This window comes from Coffea eugenioides, chromosome 2 (genome assembly GCF_003713205.1).
Source record: "Coffea eugenioides isolate CCC68of chromosome 2, Ceug_1.0, whole genome shotgun sequence".
NCBI classification, from domain to species: domain Eukaryota; kingdom Viridiplantae; phylum Streptophyta; class Magnoliopsida; order Gentianales; family Rubiaceae; genus Coffea; species Coffea eugenioides.
The window spans coordinates 14,681,302-14,694,354 of record NC_040036.1 but is presented as its reverse complement, the minus strand read 5'-3'; the positions used below and the strand labels follow the sequence as shown (position 1 = coordinate 14,694,354).

General features: G+C 35.5%; 3 protein-coding genes across 3 annotated transcripts; 2 read left to right on the top strand and 1 right to left on the bottom strand.

The window, feature by feature from the left end:
* Nucleotides 1-2,051: 2,051 nt before the first annotated feature.
* LOC113763618 (pentatricopeptide repeat-containing protein At2g36730) lies at nucleotides 2,052-3,507 on the top strand. The gene has a single exon (XM_027307489.1). It carries the CDS (start codon nucleotides 2,180-2,182, stop codon nucleotides 3,464-3,466), a length of 1,287 nt encoding a protein of 428 aa, XP_027163290.1. The 5' UTR covers nucleotides 2,052-2,179; the 3' UTR covers nucleotides 3,467-3,507.
* A 1,940-nt stretch (nucleotides 3,508-5,447) lies between these two features.
* LOC113760497 (heavy metal-associated isoprenylated plant protein 29-like) lies at nucleotides 5,448-6,647 on the bottom strand. The gene is made up of 2 exons (XM_027303097.1): nucleotides 6,572-6,647; nucleotides 5,448-5,854 (listed from the first exon to the last, which is right to left on the bottom strand). Exons 1-2 carry the CDS (start codon nucleotides 6,636-6,638, stop codon nucleotides 5,448-5,450), a joined length of 474 nt encoding a protein of 157 aa, XP_027158898.1. The 5' UTR covers nucleotides 6,639-6,647.
* A 5,293-nt stretch (nucleotides 6,648-11,940) lies between these two features.
* Nucleotides 11,941-12,351, top strand: LOC113757329. The gene has a single exon (XM_027300686.1). It carries the CDS (start codon nucleotides 11,941-11,943, stop codon nucleotides 12,349-12,351), a length of 411 nt encoding a protein of 136 aa, XP_027156487.1.
* Nucleotides 12,352-13,053: the final 702 nt, after the last annotated feature.

Sequence of the window (13,053 nt, the reverse complement as noted above, 5' to 3'; positions counted from 1 at the left end):
TTTTGTTCCAAAGTGGTATGATTTACCAATGTTGTTACAAAATACAATCATGGAAAATCATGAAGGCGACGTATAAACACCAACAGATCTGAATCTCCTTGGCAGATATACATCCTCGTTTGAAAAGTAATTTTTTTTAAAAAAAAATTTTATATTTTTCATAAATATATTTTTATCTCATACACATCGCAGAGAACCGGGAGGGGAGACGAGGACCTATGGGTTTGTTTTGCTTCAGCAGCAAGGAAGATAAAGCGAAAGTAACATAATAATACTAAAGCAGGGCTAAAATACCACTAATGAGTCCTTTTGAGTTTTGTCTTGATCTTGAAAGTGAGAGGAAGAGACTTTAGCTTGGCTTTTGCTTTTGTCGGGCACTTCAGCAAGTGGAGAGGAACTTCAGAGGACATCATATCCATTTCCGAAGGCGGTAGTGGTACGAGAGTGTCCGTGTTCGTTTGACGTCTAGATTCCCAAACATTTTGAGGATTTTCACATTCGCGGATTACGTGTGATGTAACTACGTGCCCAACTGTGAATCCAATGTCAATAATAAAGATTTTCACATTTTAGGATTTTTCATAGCTCTTAAGTACTGCTCCATGTAATTACATAGTTGCGTGTTTCATTGTTATTTAATCAAAGGGTTTGGCAAATGAGTGGAGAGGGTTTCATGTGTTAATTTTTTGGCAAAAAATGAATTAATTTGAGAGAGTGTTTAAATGTAGAGATATAATAAATGTAACGCTGTAGTTTCATTTATTGTTGCATGACCCTCTAACGTCTCAAAATATCCACTTTATCCCTTATAATTTTATGTAAAATGGGATCTTGACGGAAAATAATCTATGCAACGTCGTCAATTGAAATACCAATAGTGTCTTTACTTAAATGATAAATCAATCAATAGGTTAATTCCCTTCCCTTGCATGAAAGTATACGGGGATTACGTGGATAACTAAAAAAAATCACGAGAAGGTAAAGTAGATATTTATATAAATTATAAGAGAGTTACATAAATATCAAGATTTTATTGCACGTGCTTTTAGAGTGCATTTGATATAAATGCTATAACTGATTGTGCATTCCGTTCTTTTTTTTACTTTACATAAAATCATAAGAGAGTTATGTGGCTATTTTGAAAATTTAGGGGATTCATTTGGCATTACATAAAATTAGAGGGGTTAGAAGCAATTTACCCTTAGGATAACGGTTGATTCCAATAAACCTCTCAAAAAATCTCTCTCACATCACACCCCTGAATGTTTAATTCAATCAATCGACTCTTGTATAAAATAATTTTTTTTTGTCTTTCATTTTAAAACGTTAACTTTACGTCCTTACAAATTCAATTTAGCAAATTTTAGTCTTAACTTAGGTTTTCGACCACTTTTTAGTTTAAAATTACCATGTGACTCACATGTAATTATTTTTTATGTACAAAAAGGTCATATCTCATTTTCTAATGACAAAATGAATATGGATTGGATCCCACTTGCGTGGGTGAAAGAACGGATATGATTCAAATTAGATTTTACTTTTTTAGGAACAAAAATGAATATAAATCAAATTATTTATTTAATTACAAATGGTATCTAAACCTTTTTGCTCCTAAGAAAATAACTATGTGTGAGTCACATGATAGATGTAAGGTAAAACATGATCAAAAATTTATATTGGGATCAAATTTTACTAATTTGATTTTATAAGAGACGTAAATTTACTATTTTAAAAATGAATGACGAAAAAATTCATTTGATAAAATGTAAGAAACATTTTTAATGATTTTCCCAAAAAGAAAAAGGTATTAACATCTTAAAGGCCATTATGCGTAAATACCTCCAAGAACCATTAGGCATTCGAAAGCATAGAATTGGCATTATTATTTTAAGATTTATGGCCTGTGAAAAAAGAAATATGAAAATTGGATAAATTATTGTACTAATTAGTCCGGCTATGTTTACTGTTGAATGGAACCTTCACATGGAGACATAACGAGGTTGCGAATGAGGGATCGCTATCCACTCCTGTACCTAATACTCCATAAACCATATGGTTTGATTCTTGAGATGTCAATCAATCCTACTGCGTTGAGGGAATTCAATGAGTGAAGGGTCCGAAATGACGAGGAGTATAACAGACGGACTACGGCTTCGATAATTTGCCTCCAAGACTTTCGATGCCCAGGTGTTGGAACGATCTTATTAGGGCCTATGCAACGTCCAAGGGAGGTTTGCAAAGAGAGGCCCTACGGGTTTTCCTGTCAATGCGGCGTTCTGGAGCTTTGCCCAATGAATACACCTTCCCGTTCCTATTCAAGGCGTGTGCTTCCGTCTTAGGCCTCTATGATGGGAGGCAGATCCACGCTGATGTCAAGAAGCGTGGTTTGGATGCAAATGTGTACGTCCAGAATACTTTGATTCACTTTTATGGGAGCTGTAGGAAAATTGTTGATGCGCACAAGGTGTTTGATGAAATGTCCTACAGGACTGTAGTATCTTGGAATTCAATTCTTTCTGCTTTCGTTGAAAATTCATGGTTCAGAGAGGCAATTGAGGTTTTTTTAAGCATGAGGAGTTCTGAGTTGGAGCCGGATGAGACTACCATGGTGATTCTCCTCTCAACTTGTGCAGAGATGGGCAACTTGAGTTTGGGAAAATGGATACATTCTCAAGTTATTGTTACAGCTATGGTTGTTAATTGTCAGTTGGGCACAGCTCTCGTTGACATGTATGGAAAATGCGGCATTGTGGATTATGCAAGACTTGTTTTCAATGGGATGAGCGACCGAAATGTCTGGACTTGGAGTGCCATGATTATGGGATCAGCTCAGCATGGTTTTGCTTTTCAAGCCCTTCAGTTCTTCAAGGCTATGAAGAACAACAGTTTGATTGAACCTAATTATGTAACCTATCTGGGGGTCCTTTGCGCTTGTAGCCATGCTGGACTGGTGGATTATGGGCGTCGCTTCTTTTACGAAATGGAACACATTCATGGGATCAAACCCATGATGGTACATTGTGCAGTCATGGTAGACATCTTAGGCCGCGCTGGACATCTTGAGGAAGCTTATAATTTCATTTTAAGTATGCCGACTATGGCTGATGCAACTATATGGAGGACGTTGCTTAGCGCCTGCAACATTCATGACATTAATGATCGTACTGGGCTGGCAGAAAAGGTTAGACAAAAGTTGCTTGAATTAGAACCAAGGAGGAGTGGCAATCTTGTAATGGTAGCGAACAAGTACGCTGAAGTTGGCATGTGGGAGAAAGCAGAAAGCCTACGAAGAAGTATGAGGAACGTAGGACTAAAGAAGACGGCTGGGGAGAGTTGTATAGAGATCGGTGGTTCTATCTTTAGATTCTTTTCTGGGAATGATTTTTATGTTGCTAATAGGGAAATCTTGTTGTTAATAGACCGACTGAATTTGCATACGAGAATGATGGTTAACTGTCACAAATGACTCTTAGGAGAGAAAAAAAAAAAAAAAACCACCAGTGAAGCTCACAATGATGACCCTTTTTGTAGCTAAATCTTGCACTGGTCCTCGCATCAAATACAGTCGAGTAACATGGATCCCGATTATTGTCATTGTAAGCCGCTGCGTACTCCTTAACGTTTACCATGAACCAAGCTTCTGATTTAAGGTAAAAAGAATTGAAACATTTTTTTGAGGGGCTACCAAGTGACATCTAGGTTTAGTTTAGAATAAAAATAATAATTTCTTGAAAAGTAAAATTCTTACATATGGGGAGAAATTTTCATTAATTTTAAGAAGGAGATGCATATAGAAGTGTGAAATTTTGTAAATTTCTCAAGTGCCAATTCGGATTAAAAAATTTTTTGAATGGAGGGGCAATAGTGTACTTTTATAAAATTCATGGGGGTGTAAATATGGTGAAAATTAGAAAATTTTAAACCTTTTACACAATTTTCTAAAACTTGAGGAGGGCCAATTGCCTAATCTCAAGTATATGTGGTTCCACTTCCACCGCGACACCATTGCTGATCTGCAAGAATCCACAACCCCATTTTGGCAAGTGAGTTTTTTGGGTGTTTGTCTAAAACTTTACTGTAACTTATTGTAGAAGTTTTTTAAAATTTTTTTGAAATATGTAAATTTTTGAATATTTTGAAGTGTATAGTTTAAAAAGTTTGAAAAGTTTTTTGACATTACTGTAGTTAAAATTTTTTAAAAACTTGGCAAAAACTTGCCTGGCAAACAAGGCGGTTTCCATCTTCTCCTCCTCCATGTCACTTGTTTAGCTAAGTTTGGTTTTGTACGAAACAAAGCAAGAAAAAGGAAACCAAAACCCGAGGCCCAGGAAGGCGGAAGAGACTTTTGTTGAGTGACCTTTCTAACTGATCCCTTGCACAAAATTACGGCAGTGAGGCCTTTAGATGGATTGACCATACAATCCTATGACTGAAAAAATTACATCGAAGTAACAATGGGAGAGCCCCCAACGATGCGGTTCGCTGGTAATTATATGCGGTAGTGTCCCGTATGTCACCAATTTGAAACCGCCGTCATATCGCGTTTGCATTCTTGAGCCCTTACAGATTATTTGAAGGTCAAATGAGAGAGTTAAAATCCATCTAATTAATGTCCATACCACCTAAATTGGTCATTAGGGCCCTTACAGAGTATTTGTCCATACCACCTAAATTGGTCATTAGGACCTTTACAGATTATTTGCCCTTCCTAATCGTGATAGACACCCAGACAACAAAACAGCAAAACATACTTGAAGTGTGTATCACAGAAAGCATGACAGCATATGTGCAGCCCATAGTATCACAAGACGGTCCAAAGGATCGAAGGCCTCACAGGTTGTGTTTTGTACAATTTTACCCGAGTTTGTCCCCAGTGTGAATCAGAAGAATTTCGGTATAAATCATCTTAGGTATCCAAAAATTAGAGATTAGTGTTAATAAATTGGATTTGAGTGTAAACAATTTGAATTTGGGAATAAATTAGGTACAATTGATTTGTCATCATCCAAAGTTCTGGATTCTAATCTCCCTTTCTCTTTCCGCCTCATAAATCCCTTCTCTCCTTCGCTAGAATTTTTTTTTTTTTTTTTAAAAGTAGAATTTGGTGTACCTTTTACTAATTTACCTCCAAATGGCACCAAATTGAACCTGCGAGCCCGCCCCAGTCCAAAAGCGGCCCGAGTCAGTATAGAATATTCATCAACATATTAATTAAGGTTGCTAGCGAGGCAGCGATGGTTACAAGACTCTACTAACTACGAATCGAGGATAGGTGCGGCTATAGACGTTTGGTGTAATTATCCAGTTGCTGCACTTCTCATGCATATAATATGGCATGCATGCTCTTAACTATATATACATCCAATGTCATTTTGAGATGTAAAAAGCTGCTCAACTGCAGGAATTCATTCGGCAAAGCTCAACCCTCTTGCCACTGCAATCTTCCGTCACATTATAGAACAACCATGAGCATTTTCATCGCTAAACATGTCCCTGGTCCTATCATCGATCACAGTCGAGAAAGGTGGTTTGTGATAGTAACCATGATCATGGCCATTGTATCCATGCACCTCATAATTGTATGAAGAGAAAGAATACTTGTCATGTTTGGTGAAAACGGTAGCCTCAGAGGCGAAATAATTCTCCGGATTAACGCTGAAGTTGGTTGCCGGATTTCTGTAGTAGTGACTGTAGTATGCATAGTTGAAATCATGATATTCAGGGTTGTATGGAAATGGCCATAGCTCAGCTAGTCTTCCGGTTTTTCTCACAGTTTTGAGAACCTTTTCTTGGTCTGCATAGCCAGTGACTGTCACCTTTTGCATGCCCATGTCCACATCAACGTTATCAACCCCTGATTATACAAATTCAAGTGAGTTTTCCAGGAACACTCATGGCTCCAAGTTCATGAATTTTCCGTTCTTTTCTTTTACTATGCTCTTTCACTATTGATTACTTTTGTATCCAAAAAAATTCACCTTGTAATATTGGAAAAGGAGTTTGTCGGTCATGGCGTTGTACTATTACTATTATTATGATGTTGAAAACTCCAAGTTAAGACAATAGGACAACAGGGGGTGCTTACTGTGGCCTATTAGCTACAAAATAATGAATATGCGCAAGCCACATTTTTATTGAACTTCTGTCCTTAACATAAAAGCCAGAACATCTAGGTGATGATCCACGAACAAGACAATTTGTTTGCTTTTGAGTTGTGATCGACGTACTATATAAACAATTTATGTTGGATTGGCTAGCTAGCAAGATTGCCAAAAACAGGAGCTAAGTTATTTAGTTTGAACACTTCAAAATACTATTTCAAAGCAAGCTGGCTGCCTAGAGAACAAGAGTCAAATCTAAGCAAAAAATTGTTTAGGAATATGTAAGGTAGCTTAACTTCCGTACTTAAATCTTTGCTCGAAGGATCAAAAGCAATTAGCCAGTTAAATAATCTGTTCTAAACAAGTAACAAGCACATCAAAATCCAGTAAAAAAAATTGATTGTACAGAACAAAAATAAAAAAAAAAAAAATCAGAGAAATGTTTTTATTGTTTAAGGGGGTTTTGATACCATCAAGTTTCCGTAGAGCTTTCTTGATCTTGCTTTCACATCCAGGACAGTCCATGTGCACTCTCATCTCCACAATCTAAACCAAAATCGAAAAAAACTTCATATATATTCACTTCAATGATAGACAATTTTTTTTTTCTTTAAAAATATTTGATTGAACAAAAAATTATTACTTCATCCTTTTCAAACATACATATATAGCTGGCGTGGAGTTTTGACAAAGGCCCAAAGCAACTATATTATGATGTATTATTGGCTACTAACTAGATAATTAATGACCCCACTATTGACATGATTACTTATAACCAATATAAATATATTTTTTGTAAACTCGGACAAGAATTTTCACCAAATGACATCATAAAGGAGGGTCTTGTAGGCACTTAATAATTTAGTTGAACAAAATTATTAATTCGATTCCAAAGCACAAGGGCAAGATTTGGAGGAGCCAATTATTGTTTTCTGCTATTTTGGAAACTTTACGAACTAAAATTAGCAGAGGCGAAAAATTGGTTCAGTTAGATGATCAAAACGAATGATCATTTAATCACATAATTCCTAAGGGTAAGACTTTGAGTTCTCTATACCAAAAATAATAATTATAACTATAAGATTCAGACCCCGTTAAATGTTTATTTTCCCATTGGTAAAATTTTATTTGTTTCTAATTAAATCGCTTTTATGTTCTTATTCTATTTAAATTTCATGCATAAATCATGAAGACTTGTACTACAATACTGCATGAAACGAATCAATTACTTGTAATCGTTATAATCCAAACGAAATACTGCATCAAGACAGTTTATCAATTCTAAGCATCGATCAGAAAAAGCAAACACAACATCAAAGAGACTGTGTGTGCAAATATTGGCCGATCGAAGAGACCTTGGTTTAGTTACTAAGGTTGAGATTCCAAAAATTAGAGATTTTGCATTCTAATTTCCTTGCTTCTTTTTATTATTTTTTTAAAATTTCATCCGTCCCCCCTGTTAGGAAAAAAAAATTAAAAAAAAAAATGGTTGCAAATATTGTCAAGCGTACGTGAGCTAGTCCACTTTTGACCGACTGTTCCTTAGCGTAGACTTCTAAACCCTCGTCTGATGGAAACAATAAATTGTGCTCCAAGGAATTTCAACCTAGCCCTCCATCTTTAATCTATTTATTTCTGTAGAAGAAACGTTTTCTCTCATCAAGCTGATATCAGTACTGCACGCACAGAGTTTCATTTATCAACTAATTAATATCCATCCAATATATGGTGGTTCTCAAAGAAATTTGACTACTAAATTTAACAGTTTTCTGAGCTATGGCAATTGACTATCAGATCGAGTTAAACTTTTTACTTTCACCCTTCAATATATATAAGAAGAACGGATTCATTTCTTCACCAACTCATCCACATTTTTACCTGAGGGGGGATAGGTTTATGATGCTTATGATCCATATTTTCAAGGCTACTTTGTACATGAACTCGAATGCGAAACCTCACAGATTCTCAAATCTGTGGATTTATAATAAGCCCTTAGAAGTGATGAAAGAAATGCTTCAGCCTCCACACGACACAGTAAAAATTGAAAACGCAGAAAACATAAAAAAGAAAACAAAATCGAATATGTACGTACAGCTTGCTCTTTAATTCTCTCTGTTGCGACGACTGATATAATGTTAATCCATAAACTGTAAAAACTTCACATGACGTATAATGCTAATATGAATTTTGCATGCAGGGACGATAAGCCATAAAAATTCACCAGAATCAAGTGGATTTGTAAAAGCGCATGCATAGCCATAATCATGCACGAAAGTTGTTCATTTTACAATCTCACACACGAAATTTCACTAGATTTGTATACTATTATTACTAAATCAGGTCATTCGTCAGTTGAAGTTTCCTATTTCAAATAGAGATCATTCACAGTTTTAAAAAAAAATGGTTAGTGTGGATGCCACGAGTATGGGTTACATATAATGTTATCAAAGAAAAGACTTTTAGTGGTGTCACGGACAAGCTTAATTCCATCATTTCACTGAATAAACATACGCATGAATAATGCAACACAAAAACAAACATGCATGTTAAGAAACACTAGTCTAAAATTTGAAACCATTCGATTCTGCGTCGACTTAACAGGTGAATGGATAAATACACAAGCTCTTGCATAGACACATGTTTTTTAGTATGATAAAATGCAAAACAGAAATTGGAGTTAATTAGAGGAAAATCTGACCGTCATCTTGAGGCTTGAGGCTTACTCAATCTAGAGGAGAGATATCTGAAGCTTTCTTTGCTGAAATACTGTAAGGGATGATGAAAAGGGCAATGTGGAAGCAGATCCTATTTATACAGCTTTAGAGAAGCATACATGTATTAATTATAATGCAAGTTGTAACAAGGGATAGAAAGAAGTATAAGATAGAATAATATTCAATGGTCCGACCCGCTATTTCTTACACTTTTCCTTTGGCTTGCTTCTTAGAGACAATTCTTGTGGAGGGACCTGTGAGAAAGCTCACTGAAATTCTCTCAAATAAGTCCACTCTGTTGCTATCTTTACAGTTACAGTATCCTCTAAATGGTCCACCGAAACAATACAATGCAGAAATTCTATTCTATAGCTAGAGACGAAGAAGATAATTGATCAATTGATGTGTCACCAACGTATGTCTTTGATCTACCATTTTACCTCTAAACTATGGCTTTAAGTTCAGAAAATTAAGTCGAAAGAATTTCTTATATATAAGCTGGTTATCAACCCTAATTTAACCGTTAAATAATTTCATGCAAACACAAAAAGATTAGTACAAATTCTACATTATTTCTAAAATTAGTTTGCCTTTCCTGATTGGCTGAACCCACAAGATGGTTTTGCCCATGCATGCCAATGACACCGTTTTATATTGGCAGCAACTAGCCTGACAATTGACAGTGTCAAAACGTTGAAAACAGGTTATTTTCTAGGTAATTAACATGATAGCGATCCTCCTAATTTTTAAATCAGAGCATCCAATAAAATTCATATTTATGGTTGTGAATTATTCAAATTTTTGTGTTGTCATTTGACCACCTTTTTCGAACAATGTCATCAAATTACGCAGAAACTTCAAACTTGTATGATGAGAAAAAAATATATGTATAAAAATATTACTTAAAGTGTAATTTTTCCCCTGCGTCATCTCAGACTTAGGCTTCTTTTAAGACTTCAAAAGTCGTCGAAAATGCATTGTAAATTACTGGATGGTGACTTGCCTAAGCAGTTTCCCTTTCGGCGTTACAAGTTGTAACCTACCAAGAATTTTCTCATGGGATTTGTTCTGAAAGTCGTCAAAGGTAGAAAAGCAGAGTGTGAAAGAGATAGTTTGGAAAATACCTTAAATGGCAAAAAAGGATTCAAAAAGCAAGGAAACTTTTATTGCATATCTTGTGAATATCTGAAAAAAAAAAAATCTTCAACTTGATTTATAAGAGGACTATATCAATTATGCGATTGGCCAAGAGGGAATGTTTCTGATCTTCCTTGAGTTAATTTCTTTAATTTATGGCATCATCGTTTTGTGACCAGGTGACCTGTGAATTGAGCCTTGGAACTTTTCTACAGGTCCAAAGTATCTTCTAAGACATTGCCTCTTTATCCCAAAAAGTTGCCATGGTTATTTATTTATTTTTAATTATAGTTTTCGGAACTTATTGGTTACTTAAGATAATTGAAGACTTCTTGTTTCTATAGAGTAATTTATGATCAAAATTTTAAATGACTTTCTCTATTATGTGTCGTAAGGGTACACTAAAATTAGGGGTGGACTCCCTAAGGATTTTAGCATTATTATCTATCATCCATCCCCTAAATTGCTAATATTCTAATGGTTAAATATTTTGTCTTTCGCGGACAAAATAACACCCTGCTTCCATCCAGACATGAAAGGAAAAATGATTTTAAATGTTCATGCAATATCCAGACATTTTTTTTGCAGTAACTACTTGTATAAATTTTTTTTATATGAAAATATTTAGATAGGTTGGACTTCGATTACCATCACACGTCAAGATATACTTTCAAGAATATTAGGTCACTTAAATGGATCTTATAAATCACTCATCCGATGTGTGGGATCTGTTATTGGACAATCTATTAAAAAAACCCTTTAAACAACTTTTGATTTTACAAGTATATTTTGACCTGTAATGATGACCAGAGTGAAATCGATCCTATCTTTATCTCTTAGTAAAAAAATTTGAGCTTGAGAACTATCATGCAGTCTTGCTACACAGTACAAGTGAATGTGAGCCCATGTCTCAGGAATAGTAGTAGGAGCCCTTTTAGATGCTCGCCAAACAGAACACATCTCTGCCTAGATTCCATCTTCAATGGAGAGCCCAATGCACAAGCTAGAGTTGTATGGTAAGTGCAGCACTGCATTAAAATTTAAATTCCTACACAACTCAGATTTCTATTTTTTTTTTTTGGGATAATAAACTCCTTAAACCTTTAAGCACCAAGCAACAAAGCATCCATGGAAAATTACTCTGGATGCATCTTCATTCTTCTCTACCACTTTGCCTCCTTTAGATGCAAATCGCTGTGCAGATGGACTTGCAAAGATAAATTGAGATCTTTTGTAATCGTTTTTACTATTTTATGACGATTGTATAGGATAATTTGTTGCCGAAAACTAAATCGTTTAGCAACTCTCGTTGTAGTATGATTAATTGTGATATTCTATTTTACTACCAAAAGAAACAAATTGTATTTCACTCCTTTCACCTCATCAAAATGATGCCATGTGCTTTTCAATGACAATGCTTTGGTTTACATGAGGTATGACATAATTTTAATTCGTAATGATTGATTAGTAATGTTATAAGTGATGTACGCAGTAGAAAATGCTTAACCTAAATAATATTGCCTATTCAAATGACTTTGAAAGGTCTCTTACTATATATACAACTTCACCAGACAATATTCCATGTGAAAAAAGCGGATTAGATTCAAGTTTTCAATTTGAATTCGTATGGGAGGGGAAAAAATCGGAGCAGTTTCTGAAAATACAAGAAAACAGACCCTGGATTGCTCATGGCTTGAGGAAATTCCAAATGCCTAGAAACAAATACTATCCTCGAAGCCTTGGAGCAACGCGGCAAGCAACACGAATAGATTTTGCAGAAGACAAAACTTTGGATTAAAAAGACACTAAACTACACTGCAATCCATATTCTGATGGTTGATACAAAGTTGCGAACTTCGTTTATTTCACCAAACCTGTCTCGAAAATGTCATTATTCATCACTATAAATAGAAAGCTTTCGTGGGCTTTAAATCAAGCTACACTAAATCAAATTAAAAGCGCAGATTTCAGAACCCGAATCAACAATAATGGGGGAGAAGGAAGGAGGAGTTGTCAAGAAGGGTCATGAAGAGGGGCTGAAAATGGCCGTTTCACTTCTTGAAGAGTTTGAACTTCCATTGGGACTTCTCCCAATTGCTGATGTGATTGAAGTAGGTTTTGTGAGGAGCAGCGGGTACATGTGGATAGCGCAGAAGAAAAAGGTTGAGCACAACTTCAAGATGATCAGCAAGTTGGTGAGCTATGGCACTGAGATCACCGGTTACATTCAGAAGAAGAAGATCAAGAAGCTCAAGGGAGTGAAGGCTAAGGAGTTCATGCTATGGCCTCCAGTCGGTGAGATAACTACTGATGATCCGCCCACAGGAAAGATTCATTTCAAGAGCCTTGCTGGGATCACAAAGACTTTCCCTGTCGAGGCATTTGCTGCAGGCCAGTGAGCAAAAAGGCCTACTAAAATCATGCATGATCTATGAGTTACTGCACTTTTCCCTACTTGCTGTTTTTTTGCAGCATTGTCTTTTTGTTGTAGCGTGTAATTCTTCAGGAATTAACAGCAGAATGCAGTAGAGAATAAATGTTTCATGCACAATTAAACTCTTAAAGATGATCTGCTGATCATGGATTACACAAGAAAATCTGTTGGGTTTTTGAAGAGTTGAATTATCCATTTACCTGGGAGTTTAGACCAACATAGCAACCTAAAAGAATACAGCATGATTGAAATGCAGGAAGAGATTTTTTTGCATACTCGTGCGAGACCGATTGTCCAAAAGCTCACCTAAATGCATAGGCACCTTCCTTGGAGGGTGTTCGCGATTGGATCGAAGGAAACAGTTTCATAATTATGTTGCACAAGAACAGGCGCCCAAATGCATAGACGCTTTTCTTAATTGGTGCTGTCTCAAAAACAAACAAGGATTTGAAAAAAAAAATCAACTCCATCGACTGATGACCTTTGTTAATACTTCCTATACGTTACGTGTTTGGATAGGACATTAGCTGAAATATTAGTTGAAATAATTACTATATCATATTTTGCGATGTTATATATATGATATTATATATATGAGATAAAAAGATGATTGAAAAAATAAAAAATTTGTGTTGAAAAATATATTTATGATGCAAGCTAATAATTT